The sequence below is a fragment of the Capra hircus genome, chromosome 8 (genome assembly GCF_001704415.2).
Source record: "Capra hircus breed San Clemente chromosome 8, ASM170441v1, whole genome shotgun sequence".
Taxonomy (NCBI): domain Eukaryota; kingdom Metazoa; phylum Chordata; class Mammalia; order Artiodactyla; family Bovidae; genus Capra; species Capra hircus.
In genome coordinates, this window is record NC_030815.1 from 111,723,352 (window position 1) to 111,741,095 (window position 17,744).

At 56.1% G+C, this 17,744-nt stretch overlaps 1 protein-coding gene across 8 annotated transcripts in view; it reads left to right on the forward strand.

The window, feature by feature from the left end:
* The window catches only part of MYT1L (myelin transcription factor 1 like), a 167,481-nt gene that overhangs the window by 126,691 nt on the left and 23,046 nt on the right, over positions 1–17,744 (forward strand). For all 8 annotated transcript variants that reach the window (XM_018052729.1, XM_018052732.1, XM_018052730.1 and 5 more), the window contains exons 16-18: positions 5,278–5,340; positions 11,538–11,621; positions 13,157–13,378. In XM_018052729.1, the coding sequence (XP_017908218.1) occupies positions 5,278–5,340; positions 11,538–11,621; positions 13,157–13,378 (369 nt within the window). The remainder of the gene's footprint in view (positions 1–5,277; positions 5,341–11,537; positions 11,622–13,156; positions 13,379–17,744) is intronic.

Below are 17,744 nucleotides of genomic sequence, written 5' to 3' on the forward strand. Positions count from 1 at the left end.
TGGGAGGATGGGAAGGTTCCCAGTGAGAACCTAGGCGGGGGCTAGGTGGGGCCTGGGCGGAGGAAGGTCGAAACTTGTCTCCTCCATACCAAATTCAAAAAAAGAGAAAATGACTGGCTGTCATGCAAACTAAACATCGATTCATAAGACCCTTGCCTTCCCCCAGTTTCAGGAAATAAGCCCAGGAAACTGGGTGGAAGAGATGCCTGTTGCGTCTAAGTGACCTGGTTTCTTTCTGTTTGGGGAGAAGATTTCAAAGTCAGTCTGCGTCAGCTTTCTGTTTGAAGCACCTTTATTTTGTACTCCTCTGCATTTCTTTATTGTTTCCCATTTATATGCCCAAAAATTCAAAATTAAGAGATACATTTTTAGAACCATATCTCTTTAAGTCAAAAGAAGATGTTTTTGCATTTTCACATAAATGTTTTTGAGTTGAACTTTTCATATAAATGGGACAGGTCTTTTACAGAGTTGATGTCAATCATTCCAATTAGTTTACTATTATAGATGAGGCCTAATTTTGCATTTTCCTGATTTCATTTAAAATTGAGAGTATTTAAAACTGAGAGTATTTTGTGTTTTACTTAACAAATGCCCCTGGTAGGATGAGTGTGAAAGAAAGGGGCCAAAACAGGCTTTTACAATGGGGGACACATGTACACCCAATGAATGGCAAAAACCACCACGATATTGTAAAGTAATTAGCCTCCAATTAAAATAAATAGATAATTTTTTTTTTTTAATGAAAAGGGCTGTCACAGAAGCATGCCACAAAATTTTTCTAAAGTCTCCCGGAACCTGAGTCTGACCTTTGGCCCTGTCATCCCATGGGTCCAGTGAGCGTTTCTCTGCCGGCTTTGCTGCTGCCGGCAGAGCCAAGGCCTGTCTGTAGGTTGACCTCCCAGGGCAGCTCACTGGCGAGGTGAGGCCCAAGGACAGGTCAGACCTGCAGGCAGGACTTTAACCTTTAGTTGTAAGATTTAAAAAAATAAGTAACCAGTTTTATCAAGATGAGAGACCTGAGTATGCTGAGAACGCTGTCCCTGCGGACCGGCCCTGGGGAGGCGGCGCAGCAGAGGCTGGGCAGGCTGGCCACATGGACCGGCCCTGGGGAGGTGCTGCAGCAGACGCTGGGCAGGCTGGCCACACGGCCTCGTGTGGCTCCTGCCGCCCACCAGTGCTGGCGCCTCCCCCGGCCAGGGGCTACAGAGAGACCGACCGGCTCTGGGTCCTCACCCGTGTCACGTCCGGTGAACTTGATCACTGAGAACAAGCATCTGAGGCCACGCTGGACACCTGCCTGGCCATCCGCTGCCCCCGTCAAGGGGCCGATGAGACAGCTCCCTTCCTGAGCCCAGGGTGGGCAGCTGCACAGACTCAGGGCCCGTCACCGACAGAGGCCCTCCTGTCTCGAAGAAGATGCCCTGCTTTAAATGTCTCACTCAACAGAACTACTTATCAAGCCCTCGAATTTCTTTACAAAAGAGAGAGAGGATGAGCAACAAATACGAAAGAAAGAGGTTGACGGGACACAGAGGAGACGCTTTAAAGATGTCCATCGGGGTAATTAAGTGACATAGCACGGCTTCAGTCAACAGATTAAACCACGTCTATCCCCGCTACACCCTGCATCAGGGTCCCGGTTCTGTAAACAGGAGGAAAATGACGGCAGGGGGTGACATGTCCTGCAGAGGATGCATCAGAGGCGAGGTGAGGAGGCGGCCTCTGCCCCGTTTGTGATGTGGGATCAGAGGCTTCTCCTGATACAGGCCGTGACTCGTGGAGAGGACCTCTCCTGTGCCGGTGGGGCTCGAGACCCGGGGAAGTGTGAGCTGCAGTGGCCCCTCTGGGGGCAGATGGTCGAGAGGAAGTCAGAGCACTCGGGCCATACGCCTTAGACTCACAAAAGCCACAGAAACCTTTTCTGTCCCTGCTGAGAGAGGCTAGTTCTAGGAAATCCAGGAGTTTGTGAGTGGTCCTGAATTTTTTTTTCAGACTTGCCTGAATTTTGCAAAACATAAACATGGTTTAAAGATTGTATTATGGTTTTTCCATCCACCTTCTTAAATGTCTGCACAGGACCAACTTATTCAGCCAGACAGTAGCATGAACTACCCCGAGTTACTTTCTCTTGATATGGATTAAATCCCAAGGCAATTCAAGGTCACAGGTAAGGCATAGGATCATGAATATTTTCGCTGGGAACAGACAGAGATTCTAAGATTACGGGTTCACTACCTCCTGTCTCAGAGTGTTTTTACCCATGGTACCTTTGGACTGGAGAGAAAAAAAATGAAGAAGCTAGTATTTTATTTATCAGAAAGTTACAGCTCTAACCACAGGCCTGTAAAACAGATCTGGGGGAGCGTCAGTGACAACCGGCCAGACGCAAGGAGGACCGCTGGCTGGGGTGGCCTCACCCGGGTGCTGGAGCACCAGCCTCGTGGGGAGTTTCCATGGAAACCCAGCCATGCTCCACTGCCCTTTCCAAAGCCAAGCTGTGTGGCACGTGCGACCTGCCGACTCCACCCTCGGGGATGCAGGTGGTCCCACACGGCCTCCCTTCACGGAGATGCGCCCCTCCCCAGAAGCCCATCGAGCTTCTGTGCGTTGATTGTGCAACAGCCTGAGCTGCTGCCAGAGCTGATCCGCTGAGAAGCAGAGGCCGCTTCCTCATTCACCAACTTCAGAAAACAGCGTATTTTTAAACACTGGGATGTATTAAAGCGAGGAAGTCTGTATGCAAACCTCAGAGTTTGTAAAAGCCTTAAAGTCTCGAGCAGTAACACGAAAATGAGCTCCACAGCGCTGTTAGAGAATCATGAGTCCCCATCCCGGACTGCCTCCTGCGGTTCAGAAGCACTCCCTAAAGAAGAAAATGCCAAGCCACCACCCTGTGGAGAGCCCGGGCGGGCTGTTTCTGGGATGGGCAACCATGAGCGCAAATTCGCAGCCCCCACCGGCCCGTCTTCTTCCCCCAGGTGAGGGTGTGACCGCGGAGGGCTTAGCTTCTCCACATTGGCACAGCCAACAAGCAGCCGGCCAGGTACTGGGTCTCATCTACCTGACTTGAAACTCTGAAGATAAAACAACAAACCTTTCCAGAAAGCCAGGCTGCTTTCTGGAAATGTTATTTTCTTTCTTGACACTGTGAAAGCTCTGAAAATGACCCAAGGCAACATTTTCTTGGTTTTCATGGTGACAGAGGGTGTTTTAAATGCATCTTTTTCTTCAAATGACACTTTCATAAATGGTTTAAACGCACAAAAACTACTCCAAAATCCTCTTCTCTTTTTTATAATTAGTAAAGATCTTGTTTTCATTTGCACAGTCTTGGTCGTGACGCCTCAATTAAACCGGAACAGGGTGTGTCAACCTCCTCTTGCCTCTACCAAAAGAAGTCATTAAAAATTTCTACTCGTGTTTAACTGAATATATTTTAAATAAATTTGCACTGGGACCTGAAATTAGGAAGAGTTGAAGGGTTTCTTTGCCCACAAAGCGAGGCCACGAGTGCATGATTGGCTGGTGGGAAACGTTTCTGTTTCTTGATACATTTTCAAAACACAGACATGTATGGAGAGTTGCTTTTCTTAGGATGATTTTTATTGCTTCAAAATTTCCTCCCTCTGGGGTTGGGGGGGTCTCTCCACATGAGGTGCCATTTGGGAAGTCAGCTAGTTAAATTCAGTCACTCACGTTATTGACCGAATAGTCTTGAGATCAGACTTGAAGTTCATGAACAGCTGCTACTTTGGCGACAGTCAGGTCCACAGTCTGATCCGGGTGTTGTTTTTGATGAAAGGACAGCATCCTTCGGCCTCCGACTCCAGTTTTTACACCCTGACTCCGCTTACTCACGTCGACAACTTCTCAGTGTTTGCCTTTCCCCAGAGTGCAGGTGGTAAATTAAACTTTCATCCTTCAGAGGACACACCAGCCCTATGCTTGAGGTCGGTGACTGTGGTCCTTTCCTCGGGACTAGATGAGAATTAGGCAGTTCCTAACATCAACAACAGACTGGACGTCTAAGTGTCAAGATATGACATTCACACCCCTGGGCTCAGCCCGGGTCTATGTGGGCCCATCACACGCGCCCTTTCACGCTCACTGACCTTGAGAAAGTCTGTCTGTGAGCAAGTGATTTGCTGGCCTTGGCCCAACAGCCAATACCCAGGTGGCTTTCAGAGTGGAGAGCAAGCTGAAATCACCTAGAAAGCATTTACACTTATGACTGTATTATATTTGTGATCTGTGTCCCTGCCAGGAATTCAGAGGCTCACTGAGTGCGGATGTTGGCACAGGGCCCCCTCCAAGAGTCCCTCCTGGGCAGTAACCCTGCTCTCATTTCACCCTTGCTTCTTGAGAGCTGACATTTCGTAAAAAGAACAGACGTGTTTTCCTCTTTTGTCCTTCATTCTCACCCTCCTGGCGGCTACAAGCGCAGCTGAAGTAGCTGGAGCCAAAGCGTCTTTGCAGGACTGCTGGTTCCCGCGATGGTGGATTCAAGGCAATCCGCAGAGGCAGGACTCAGGGAACTCTCTTCACACACAGCGTCTGCCACGAGCGCAGCTCTGATGTGGCAGAGAGACTGCAGGGAGCTCCCAGGAAGGTTTAAACACGGGCCCCCTAAGCGTCCGGACCCCTCTCATTATCTCAGTTGACTTGACCTGCGGACCAAGAGACCTCGGTATCAAAGCAGAGCCCCCCGAGTGCCCACGGAGGGTCTGAAAGACCCCTGGTCCTACTCCCTGGCCTAGCACGGGGGTGCCTGCACCAGGCCCCATGGCCGATCAGGGGCAGGGCTGGGAGGGCTCAGCGTGGCCGGGCCCTTGTAACGCGTTGTTTTGAGTTTAGACCCAGACCAGCCTCGGGCCAGTGTGCGCGCCTGTTCGTGTGAAAGCCCTCACATGGTGCGCAGAAGGCGCAGCAACTCGCCAGCTGTGCCTGGCCCACCGAGCTTGAATAAGAGACGGGGCGGGCACGTGGGGCGTGTGGAGCAGGGGGGACTGCAGGCTGAATATCTGGGGACCAAGTGCTTCCCCGAGACCCCCGGCCCCCGGGAGCGCCGCCGTGCGCAGGGGGGAGGTCCGGCCGAGCCTGGAGGAGATGGGGATGGGGCTGCTCCGTGCGCCCGGGGGCCCTCCAGCTCTGCCCTGCCTCCTTCACCAAGGGAGGCTCAGCACCCAAGAGCCTTAGAAACTAGATGAATAAGGAAGCTACTTGTTCAGGAGACTGCTGCCTTCCCAGTGACCCCGTGTGTGTCTGTGATTGCAGGTGCCCCACACCTGGCTGCGACGGCTCCGGGCACATCACCGGCAACTACGCTTCCCACCGAAGGTACGTGCCTGGGCTCGAGACCCTCCCCCCAAGCCCCCTCCCTCGGAGCCCTCTCAACTCAGGCTTCACACATGCTCAGGTGGCCCCACTGGGGAACTGAGGGTCTAGAGACCCTCGACCACAAAGCAGGCTGGCCCCAGCCAAGGCACCCTCACTCAGAACACCAGCTCTCGGGCCCACAGGCCCCTCGGACGCCCCCGTCTCCCGGCAATGGTGCCACCAGCTCCATCTCAGGAATCCTTTTCCAAGTCATGCAGGGGCACGCCCTTCTAAACCGACAAAGGATGAGAAGGAGAGCCAGGATATTATAAGCTCCCTGAGAACAGCCACTGAGAGGCAAGCTTGCTAATCCCACTGAGAGCTGATCTCCTAAATATTGAGATTAGAGCCACAAAGCTGTTTGGTTATTATAAGCAGGGATCAGCAGAGCTGAGCACACAGAAACGCTTGACCTCACAAATCCAGGCCCGCCGGTCCCTGAGGGCAGGGACTTCTAAGGGCAGCGTGGAGATTCCGTCGTCTGAGACGAGGGGGGCTCCAGGCCGGCTCGCACCCCCAAAACAGCTTATGAACCTCCGTTCTACACCCGGAGCCTCCCAGGTGGCCGGGTAAAGAGTCTGCCTGCAATGCAGGAGACCCAGGTTTGATCCCTGGGTCAGGAAGATCCCCTGGAGAAGGAAATGGCCACCCACTGCAGTATTCTTGCCTGGAGAATCCCATGGACGGAGGAGCCTGGAGGGCTGCAGTTCGTGGGGTCCCAAAGAGTCAGATATGACCTGGCAGCTAAACCATGACCGCAGCAGTTCTACAGCAGGCCCTGCATTAGGAGGTTAGGAGCGCAGGGACGGAGCCTTTCAATCCAAGGTCTGCACAAAGAAGGGTGTAAACCCTGAGGCCCAGAGCAAGAATGCCTCGTCAAGTGCAGTCAGGATCAGCAAGCCGGGGCAGGATGAGAGCCGGTGTGAACGGAGACCCTTGTAACACAGAGTCTCCCACGAAGGGTGCAGAGCTGCCTCTAACAGAGAAACAGGCAACGACACAGCTGTCAGCCTGCCTTTGTCTAAGATCAGGTCATAGACTGGGCAGCGGATGAGCCCTTCAGTTTCCCCCATGAAACACTGACAGGAAAGGACAGAGGAGAGACAGGGAGGGAGGAGTCAGGAGAGCCAGGGGTCACCCCGGGGCCCGTCGGCCGCCAACCAGCCAGGTTGGGCTGTGGGGGGCGGCCCGCCCCCAGCTGGCTGGCTGGGCTTGGCTCAGGGACGCAGCTCGCCAGGGAGGCTCTCTCCTCGTTAAGGTCCTGCTGCAAGCCGCATGCCTCTGTGTCCACCTCCCGTCCATTCAGGAGCATCCTTTAAACAGCGCGGGTCTGGGGACGCAGGGGTTAGGAAGCCCCACTAAGAAAACCGGATGGCGGCCAGACTCTTCACACTTGCTCGACGGAAACACCTGAGTCTCTGTCTGGGGCTGTCCGCCTGGCACTGTGGATGTCTGGGGTCTGACCCTCCTTTGCCCTGGGACCGCCCCCTGCATTGTCGGGTGTTGGGGGGCAGCGCCAGCCCACCTGCTTGTTGCCGTGGCACCCCCTCCCCATTCCTGACAACCGGGCGTCTCCAGACACACCCAATGTTCCCGGGGCCACTGCCACACACGTCAGGGTCCAGAGGAGTCTCGCCGGGTCATCTTGCCGGTTTTACCAGGCCGCCCAGAGCCAGCTGCTGTACCGTGAGTGCAGAGCAGGGTGAATACCTCCAGAGGGGCTCCCTGCAGTAGCATCCCTGCTTTAGGGAAACTGAAATTAAACGAGATCAAGCTCAAGCTCAAGTTAAGCGTCTAAGCCAAGCGCATCCTGGGCTGCTCCTGGTCTCGTGTTGGATGTATCTCAGTCCTCCCAAGGCCGCAGCTCCCAGTGCCGAGCAACGCGTGCAAACCGGGAGTGACCCTTCCCGGCCGTGTCGCGCCCACCCGTCTGTTTTCCTACTCTTTGTCTTTTTGGTTTGGCATGACGTAAATTTATTCAATTTAATTTTAAACGTGTATGCACTCACATTTTAGAACAGGGTGTATGTTAGTATAGCGTAAACTTGTGGGTAAAATGTAATTAAAGCCTGACTTGAAGCCCCTCTCTAGGGCTGGAGTTAACAGTACCAGGATTAGTCCACAGAGCTGAGAAGTAAATTTGACTTGGTTTTCAGCGTGCTTGTGAGCTACGCACAGCCCTGTGGGGCGGCATGTTCCACAGCATTGTTCATCTGAGAAATACGCTCCGTGAGTGCAAGTCGGAGTGAGCTCAAGCCACTGGCTGAGGAGGGGCCTGCGTGACAGGTCCTGGGCACACTGGGCGCCAGAGAGGGACAGAGGCCCAGCGACTCTCAGAGGTCACAAGTGCACACAGAAACACGCCTTTCGGGGCATCCCTGGGGGCTCAGCTGGTAAGAATCTGCCTGCAATGCGGGAGACCTGGGTTCGATCCCTGGGTTGGGAAGATCCCCTGGAGAAGGGAAAGGCTACCTGCTCCAGTATTCTGGCCTGGAGACGTCCACCGACTGTATAGTCCATGGGGTCACGGAGTTGGACACGCCTGAGCGACTGTCATGTCCTGGGCATGTGAGGTGGTGTTCCCTACTTGCAAACCTCAGGGAAATTCCTCCCAGGGAGCAGACCCTCACAGCCTTATTCTAAATCTGCCAAGATTCCAGCCTGTCACGGGCACCTCAGAGATACGGTGGATTCGGTGGATCTGGGCCACTGACTCGAACGCTGTAAACACACTAACCGTCATCCGAGCCTTCAGCCTCGAACGCGGTAAACAAACTGACCGTCATCCGAGCCTTCAGCCTCGAACGCGGTAAACACACTAACCGTCATCCGAGCCTTCAGCCTCGAACGCGGTAAACAAACTGACCGTCATCCGAGCCTTCAGACTCGAACGCGGTAAACACACTGACCGTCATCCGAGCCTTCAGCCTCGAACGCTGTAAACAAACTGACCGTCATCCGAGCCTTCAGCCTCGAACGCGGTAAACAAACTGTCATCCGAGCCTTCAGCGAGCTGCAGTTATTTTGTGATCGCAATATCAGAGGTCACAGGTCAGCACAACAGATGTAACAATATTGCAAGAGGTTTTAAACATGACACAGAGACGTGGAGTGAGAGGTGCTATTGGCAAACCGGAGCCTATAGACTTGTTAGAGTGGCTGCAACCTTCCAATTGTGAAACACGCAAGGTCCGCAAAGCACACCACAAGGAGGGGCGTGTGCCCCTCCCTGGGCTCCAGGGAGGAGAGGACTGGCTCTCGGGCCCCCCCGGACGCCCCCACCAGAGGCAGGTCCATCTGCTTCCGGACATCACCTCTCCCTGGGGCTGTGTCTCGGACGCTGCCCCAGGAACCAGGAAATGTGCCCCCCGCCATCCTCAGAGCACCCTGAGCAGCGGGAGGTTCGTTTCCGTCTCTGCTGAAGGAAATAGGCTCTGAGTACTTAGCTGTCAGAAGCAGGACTTGGCCGAGAGGCCACCGCCAATGTCCCGGCTGATCGTGGACAGACTGCCCCGGGACGGCCCGAGACGCTCCCTCGGGGAAAGGCAGGCCCGCCTCCCGCCCAACACAGGCTGTGACTTGCCTGCGTTTTGCTGCGGTTGGGGTGGTGGTGTGATTCGCTGTCTCTCCAGCACTTCTGAAGCGTTCTTAAGCTCGCTGTAATCAACAGTATTGACCATCTCTGCTGCTGCTGCTGCTGCTGAGTCGCTTAAGCTGTGTCCGACTCTGTGCGACCCCAGGACGGCAGCCCACCAGGCTCCCCCGTCCCTGGGATTCTCCAGGCAAGAATACTAGAGTGGGTTGCCATTTCCTTCTCCAATGCGTGAAAGTGGAAAGTGAAAGTGAAGTCGCTCAGTCGTGTCTGACTCTTCGCAACCCCATGGGCTGCAGCCCACCAGGCTTCTCCGCCCATGGGATTTTCCAGGCGAGAGTACTGGAGCGGGGTGCCATTGTCTTCGCCGACCATCTCTGATGTCCTATCAAAAAAAAACACAACCCATAGTCAGAAACTCTGTCCCCTCTGACATCGGCAGAGAGACCTCGCTCCGCGGACGGAGGCACTCAGGCCGTGTCCCAGGCGTCTGGTCTCCAAACCACAGCCTCAACAGCCCTTTCTTCAGCTCTCCCGCAAACGCACTGTTTCCAGCCGCCGCAGTCTTTCCCGGACCCTGCTCCAGGCTGGCTCCTTCCGGCATCTCCAGACGCAACGGCACAGCAACGTCTCTGGGAGGTCCTCCCCGACGGGCTCCCCCGGCCTCCCGGACGCCACCCCCCCCCACCCAGGACAGAAGTCCTGTGGCCCAGAGCATGCGCAACGGGAGGTCCTGATTCCCCGGGACCCTCCCACCTGGGCAGCGGCACCCCTCGGGCTCCAGGCTCTCCACCAAGACGGCGCCGCAGGAACCCATCCCCGGACCCTCCCGTGTGTGCCGAGAGCATTTCTGGGAACCGCTGCACTCTCCTCCAGGGCTGCTTTGACCCTTGGGGCTTGAGCACAGGGCACAGGGACGTCCACCCCGCGAGGTCTGGTCCTGGTTCCCAGGCACCTTAGCTCCGCTCTTTCACAATAAGGACACAACCTGTCCTCCCTGGGGACCGGCGCAGCACAGGGCCGAGATGCGTCACTTGGTCCCCTGAGCTCAGGGAGACCAAGCTAGAGCCCCACGTCCTCCCTGCCCCAAGGTGGACGTGTCCCCCTGTCCCAGGGAGGCGAGGGAACCAGCCTGAGGAAGCGCAGACTCCAGCAGGGAGGAGAGCCCCCTTCTAGGCTCCCCAGTACCAGCACAGATCAGGACTGGCAGCCTTCTAGGGGGCACTGGCCCCATCCAGAGGCTCTCAATGGGCCACAAAGCTCTACACGCAGGCGGCCACATGCACAGCTTCTCAAGGGCAAGAGCCAGCATGCAGGACCATCACTCGGACACAGCAGCGCCGCTTCCTACCCAGAGGCTGGCCTTGCTGAGCCTGGCAGAGCCTGGGAGAAACTTGCCAAGCCTGGGAGAGCCTGGGAGAGCCGGCTGCGGACTCTCCTGCCCTGGACACGATGCCAGGATTCCAGACCAGCCCATGTCAGAGCCAAGTTTTCCTCGGAGTCAGAGTCAGGTCCAGACTGAGCTCCCGGAGGCACCACTTGCTCTCCTTTGGCTCTGTTCCAGTTTCTCTTCACTCCCAGCCCCATCTCAGCGGGTGGGGGCCCAGAGCCACACCTCCCCCTGAAGTTCAGGGTGGAGGAGGGAAGGCAGCAACAAGAGGGAGGCAGGCAGGACGGCCAACACCGCTCAGCCGCAGGGCGCAGGTCTGGGCTCCAGATCGACCTCTGCTGGGAGGTGCGGCTTCCCGGAGAGGAGCCAGGCAGCTGCACAAGTGTGGGACACCGCTAGGGAGACGGAAGTGATGGGGCGAGGGGCTGAGGACCAGCGTGCTCTGGGGAAGCAGCCCCAACAAAGTCAGGAAGAGGGTCAGAGCGGCACACCCGCCCAGATCCGCCCCCCCCACCCCGGGCCCCGCCGCTGGCCCCCTGGGTGGCTCCAGAGACCGCCTAGGGCCCGGTTCCCTGGTTCCTCACAGATTCCCTGTCATCCTATATAATTTCACACCAAATATTCTCGTATTACCTACCGCTGAACAGGAAAGAAAATCATATAGACATTCCAGCTGGAAATTTTCCTTTAGATAATGGGAGCTGTTAGTTCTCCAAACTGCAAAATTAAATAAAATCAGCTTGGTCAGTTTGCACTGCGTCTTCCGAAGGAGCCAAGGGAAGTAGTACGTCAGGTAAACGGGGCCGGAAGGCAGGCGCACACCCCTCCCAGGTTGGGGGGCTCTGTGATGCGTCTGCAGGCACGGCTGCAGGAAGGAAGAGGGGCCTGTGTGTCTCCGCACTGTAGCCCCTCTGTGCCGAGAACACCCCACCACTGCAAGCCAGTCCCGCCTCTCCCGGGACTCGGGACCGCAGGCTCTGGGTGCCCTTCTGGGGGACCTGCAGTGTCTGAAGGCCCCAAGGGGCTCCTGCGCCCGAATGGGCCCTCCCCCAGGACTTTGTCTTCATGCCAAGAAGTGCCAGTTTCTGCAGGAAATTGGGTCAAAGCACCATCAACGGTGAAAGGAGCTCGAGGGTAAAGGTGCGGGACAGCTTCTGAAGTCACCTGTCTCCTTAGCCTTTCAGGATGCCCCAGAGCCAAGAAGAGCGGCATCAGGATAGCACAGAGCAAAGAGGACAAGGAGGACCAGGAGCCCATCAGGTGCGCGAGCCGGGGCCAGGGCGGGGCGGGGCGGGGCGGGGCAAGGGGCGGGCTGGGGCAGGGTGGGGCGGGGTCAGGGGCCGGGGCGGGGCAGGGGGCGGGCTGGGGCAGGTCAGGCTCCGCATGGCTGGACTAGGGCGAGGTCGCAGCTTCTAGAGCAGAACCACGCAGACCCACAGTCGGCCAGAAGCACCCTCCGAGTGACAGACGAGGTGACAGCCGAATGTCCATCCATCTGGGGTGTACAACCAGTTACACGGAAAGTCCCTCTACCCTCGCTGGGAGAGTTAATTTACTGGGTGTATTTGCATACATACTGAGCGTGTTTACATACCTTGTCAGATTCATGAGAGCGTATGAAGTTATTAACCGCAACACCCAGCATACGGCTGAGTCTCCCGCTTATGCAAGGCATTCCCTGCCGGTCCTCTGCTTCTTGCTAAGGAGGATGGAGACCATCGGGGGTAGAAGGCCAGCGCCCCCCCCCCACCCTCTCCCTGCAGGCAATGGTCCTGAACCTCTTCCCAGTGAGCCTCAAAAACCTGTGACACAAATCCAATGCTGCTGTTGCTAAGTCGCTTCAGTCGTGTCCGACTCTGTGTGACCCCATAGACGGCAGCACACCAGGCTCCCCTGTCCCTGGGATTCTCCAGCAAGAACACTGGAGTGGCTTGCCATTTCCTTCTCCAATGTGTGAAAGTGAAAAGTGAAAGGGAAGTCGCTCAGTCCTGTCGGACTCCTAGCGATCCCATGGACTGCAGCTTACCAATGCCACTTTCCTGAAATTTTAATCTCACTCAATGTCTTTGGAGAAAAGTTTTGATGAAAACGAACAAAAAAATTAAAATAAGAACGTGCCTGTGGTTTGGCTGTAAGTCCTCGGTGCTTTGCCATAACCTGTGACAGAGAGGCTTCAGAAGCACTGCTTGATTAGCCTGTACTGAACTTTAGCTCCAGTTGGTGAGCTTCCCATTTATTACAAAAATAAAAAAGTGCCCCTGGAGTACCTTGTAACTAAACCACCTCTGCTCCTCACACCCCTGTCTGGCTGGCGGGGAATCCTGTGGTCTAGAAAACACGGCCAAACAAATAGGTGTTCTCCAGCTTCTGAGAAGAACATGGGTTTATAATATAATCTTTAAAAAATAACCCCAAAGTCAATTTCCCATTGTTGCACATCTCCTGCTGGAGGCTGAGACCCTGTCTCAAAGCGGTGCCTCTCAGACAGACACCTGCACCCCAGCTGCTTCAACAAAGGAGTTCTTTTCCTCGAGCGGTATGGGTATCCCTCCCCAAGCCGGGATGCTCTGCTCCAGGGAAGCTTCTTGCGCCTTCCCTGGACCAGTGTTTCCCGGAGGGTGAAGTACCTCACGGCTCCACTAGGTGGTGCCTTGGAGTGGTCTTGTTTTGTTTTAATCCCACTGGAACCGGAGAAAAAGATGCTGGGTTTTCCTTCGTGTCAGGTTACTTTGACTTGGCTGCGGGGCCACCGGGCACCCGGGGGCGAGACAGTCACGTGCCCCCTCTGCCCCCAGGTGCCCGGTGCCCGGGTGTGATGGCCAGGGCCACATCACCGGCAAGTACGCCTCGCACCGCAGCGCGTCCGGGTGTCCGCTGGCGGCCAAGAGGCAGAAGGACGGCTACCTCAACGGCTCCCAGTTCTCCTGGAAGTCGGTCAAGACGGAGGGCATGTCCTGCCCCACGCCTGGCTGCGACGGCTCGGGGCACGTCAGCGGCAGCTTCCTCACCCACCGCAGGTGAGTGCACCTGCCCCCCTGCGTGCCAGCCTGGGGGAGAGAGGACTGAGAACCCACACCAGCTCACAGCGTGCCGAGGCGCGGGGAGGAAGCAGCAAGCGCAGGCGCATTTTGCAGGGTATACGGAGAGGCTTCCCAATGCCTTTGATTGGGATCCACAGAAACAGGCTGTCATTTTACACACGCACACACACTCACAAGAGTATCTGTGGGTTTAATTATTCGTTTTGGCTGAATATGGCAAACAGGTCTCACTCAAGGACAAGGTGGCACGTGGTTACAGGAGCCTCATCAGATACATCAGAAAACCTCCAAAAAAACCAATCACCCCCCCCCACGGATTATTATTTGCTTAATTTTAAAATATCTGTATATACAATTACACCGACTCAGAAGAAGAGGCAAGTGGCCCCCGTGGGCGTCAGGATGAATGACTGAGGCAGACATGTCTCAGCCACCCCCAGCTTTCTGGGAGCCACGTGGGAGACACAGCACCTCACGTATGACATAAACCCACGGGGCCTCATGAGCCCTCTAACCTCAAACCCCGGCACCTCGCCTCCATCTGCAAAACCACATCAAACACAGAATAAGCCAAAAGGGACGACATATGGCAATGAGCCTTAACGTTCTTTAGGAGGTTTGGTTTTTATTGTAAAGAAGTTCCTGCTCAGGTAGAAACTCAGGGCCCAAAAGAGACAGATGAGTGTCTTTCCCTGACCCTCCCCAGAGCGGGGTGGGGGATCCCCGCATCTCCCGTCAGAAAGCGCCCGTGACCAGAGAGGCTTGCATCCAAAGACGCAGAGGCCCCCAGCCCACAGCACACACGGGCTTCCTCCTTTGGGTAGAAACAGATCCCAGTGCTCCACGGCTGTGTGCGTGGGGTGGGGCCAGCCCTGCACCCGGACACCCAGGCCAGGCTGGCCACAGCGTGCACTTGGCGGGACAAACGTCTCACTCCGCTCAGAGCCACCCCCTTCCCAGCGGGAGGACTTGGCCTGCGCCCCCAAACTCCACTCTAGACGGGGTGTTACTCAAGAGAACTCCCTCTGCTGACATCTGTGCATCCTTATGCCAGGCCGTCTTCAGGACACAGCCCCAGAGGCAGAAATGCTAGTTTTCACATGTTGACAGGAAGTGCCAATATGCCCTCCAAAAAGTGCCAGAATGCCCCCCAAAAGTGCCTGCTTCCTTCAGTATCTGGCAATCAAAAACATTAAAAAAATTTTTTTAATCCTGCCTACATGATCTATGGATAAGGGTCACAGATAGGCCATACTCAGACACAGATGAGGGCAAGCTCCACTTCTCTGATGACATAAGCACTGGGGTACCTGGAGAAGGGCATGGCGACCCACTCCAGTGTTCCTGCCTGGAGGATCCCATGGACAGAGGAGCCTGGCGGGCTATAGTCCATGGGGCGGCAAAGAGTTGGACACGACTGAGCGGCTTAACTCACGCGCACACTCTCGGGTACCGGAAACACCGCCAGAGGACAGACATGAATGTAACTGCTCCTCGTGCCGTTTCCAAGCCGCTGACTGGACTGTTGCCCGAGAATCGGGTGACCTTCGTGGGGAGCCACCCAGCAGCGTGCACCCCCCACAGGCTGGTCACTGAGTGCCCCCTTGGGGCCTGTGGGGCGGACCCGGGCCTCGGACTCAGGCGCTCCTACCAGGCGGGACCCTGGGCCCCTCCGCGCACCCCCGACACCTTCTTACCCTCCGGCTTGACACTCAGGTGCCCGGACCCAGCAATCGCATAAAGACGCCGAGGCTCTCCTGGTCTCTAGCCTTCCCCGTCTCTGTTCCCCTAACCGACACTCTTCCGCACGGTTTCTGCCCAGGACGGGGCTTTGATTCAAAGGCACCCTGTCTTGGAGCGGGAGGGAATCTTGGGGCAGGTCCAGTGAAGACAGACCCGTGACTGTGAATCTCTCCGTCCAGAATCCCCGTGATGCACCCTCGGGTCTGCAGACAGCTCACCCAGGGCGCCGAGGGGGTGCCAGGAGGAGACCCTGAGTCCAGGGCAGGAACTGTCAGTCCACCCCATCTAGCACTGGGGGCGGAGCTGTGGTCCGGGCGGCTCCACAGTAAGACAGAGCCGGGAGGCGGAGCCACTGTGGGCGGAGCCTCAGTATCAGAGGCCCCTCCACGGTGGGCGGGCCCCTGGTCGTGGTGGGCGGGGCCACAGGGGCGGAGCCTCGGTGTCAGAGGCCCCTCCACGGTGGGCGGGGCCCTGATCGTGGTGGGCGGGGCTGCAGGGGGCGGAGCCTCAGTATCAGAGGCCCCTCCACGGTGGGCGGGGCCCTGATTGATTGTGGTGGGCGGGGCCGCGCGGAGATTTAGATGCTTCGTTTCTCTGTGCCGCTCACTCAGTGGTCTGACCCACTACCCCTACCTGCTCTGAGGAGGGAAGGGACGTCCATGCTGCGTGGAGAGTGACGGGAACCCCCAGGTGGCAGGTGGCGGGCGCTCTTCTGGGTATAAATGTGTCTTGGGGGACAGGGTGCAGGGGGTTAGAGGGTGAACAGGACCCTGGGAGAGCTGACCTCCACTTTTAAAATTGTGGTAAACAACATCACATTTACCGTCCTACCCACTCTTAAGTGTCCCGTTCGCGAGCGATAAGTAGAGTCTCACTGTTGTGCAGGCACGTTCACCCCCAGAGCCCTCACCTCCAGAGGGAAACCCTGTGCCCACTGGACGCGCTCTCCCAGCCCCACGGCCCCTGGCACTGCCGTCTAGTGGGTCGGACTCTGGTCCTCACCTAGGGGGAATCACAGGCTGTCTGTCCCATGGTCCTTTATCTCCATCAGCACAGCCCCCAGATCCCTCCACATTATAGCCTGCACCAGGTCACCTCCCTTTTGAAGGCTGAATCGTGTCCTGTCTCATGTTGGCCTGCAGCTTTCAGCTGTTGAGCAGGTTTTCATCTGTTTTATTGTATAGATGAAATGTTGTTCCCTGGTGGTGTGAGAACCGCATTCCTGGCTGGCACACAGCTGAGGCACAAACACGGGCTTAGCAGAGGGTCCTGATGCCTCCCCCTGTGAAGTCCTTGGGCCCGGCCGACTGTCTGGAAGCCACTGGTGGTTCCTCAGACTTTTGAGGCCTGGGTGTGGACAAGCATCCCAGAAAGACGTAGGTAGTGGCTAGAGGTTCAGGCTGTTTATACAGCCCACATGCCACAATAGCACAGCAGCTTTTAGAGCCAGAAGAGGAGACGAAGGCGGAAATCCCTGTTTGGTGCCTTCTCCCTCGCAGGCCATGACCACCCAGTGGGGTGAGGAAGGGCCGTAGAGGAGAGGGGGCACCTGCCCTGGCTTCCAGGTCCCAGGACTCCCACTCGCCCTGCTCTCCTCTTCAGGGAAGTGACCACACCGACACGCCCCCTGAGTGCCATGCCCCCATCTGCTGCGAAGTCATTTCCATTCATTTCTTCCATATAAGGACGCGGGGGACCTCCTCCTACCCCGTTTCTCCTCAGCAGAGCCTCTGTAAAGCTCTAGGAAGTGCTCACTCCATCATTAGGACTGGCTGAGTCAACAGCTGCAGCTGAGATGAGCAGCAAGACCTGGGAGTAAGTGTAGCCTCTCAGGAGCAAGGGAGGGCATTCTTGGAAGGGGCAGCTGGATGTGAGCTTTATCTGAAGGAAAGAAGCCGGGCAATGGAAAGAATTAAAGGCACAGGGCAGTCACAGGGACTTGACGGGCCAGATCTTGAGACGCAGACTGACCACGGCACCAGGATCTCACCAGACATGTGACAAGGTGCCTGGAATGGTTCCGGGTCAGATTCCAGGATCAGGGTCAGAGGTGTCAGGGGAAGGGCTGGAGAGAGGACACCCTGGCAGGGTCTCACCGGCCTCCGGGGGGTGGGGACGATGGCTCAGCTGATTGGAAAGGCCCCCCAGCCTGAGTGGGGGTGTCAGGACTATGGAAACTGTGGAGCCTCCTCTGCAGGAGAGACAGAGGCCGGGAGGGAGGGGCTGGGGAGGGGGCTTCTGTGGCCATGGAGCTGCTCTGCGTGCGAGCGTGCTGGCCACACTGTGCTCTCACTTCAGTCTCATTCCACTTTACGTAGAGTAGGAAGATTCTCCAGAATTAAAGCTCTAACCCTAACAAATAAGTGCGTAACTGATCTTAGAAGTAAGTCGTCTCTCACTGGGCTTCATCTAAATAATTTTTTAAAAAATTACCTCCCAGACCCTCTTAAACCTCTTCCCACCTGGACCACATGACCTAGCTTATTTGTTTCCAGTTCCCTTACAGTCCTTTATAAATGAAGAGATCGCCTTTTTTAGGATATTTATTGTGCTTGATGTTTCCCAAGAGAACTGTAAAAATGTCACCATAGTGAGTGAC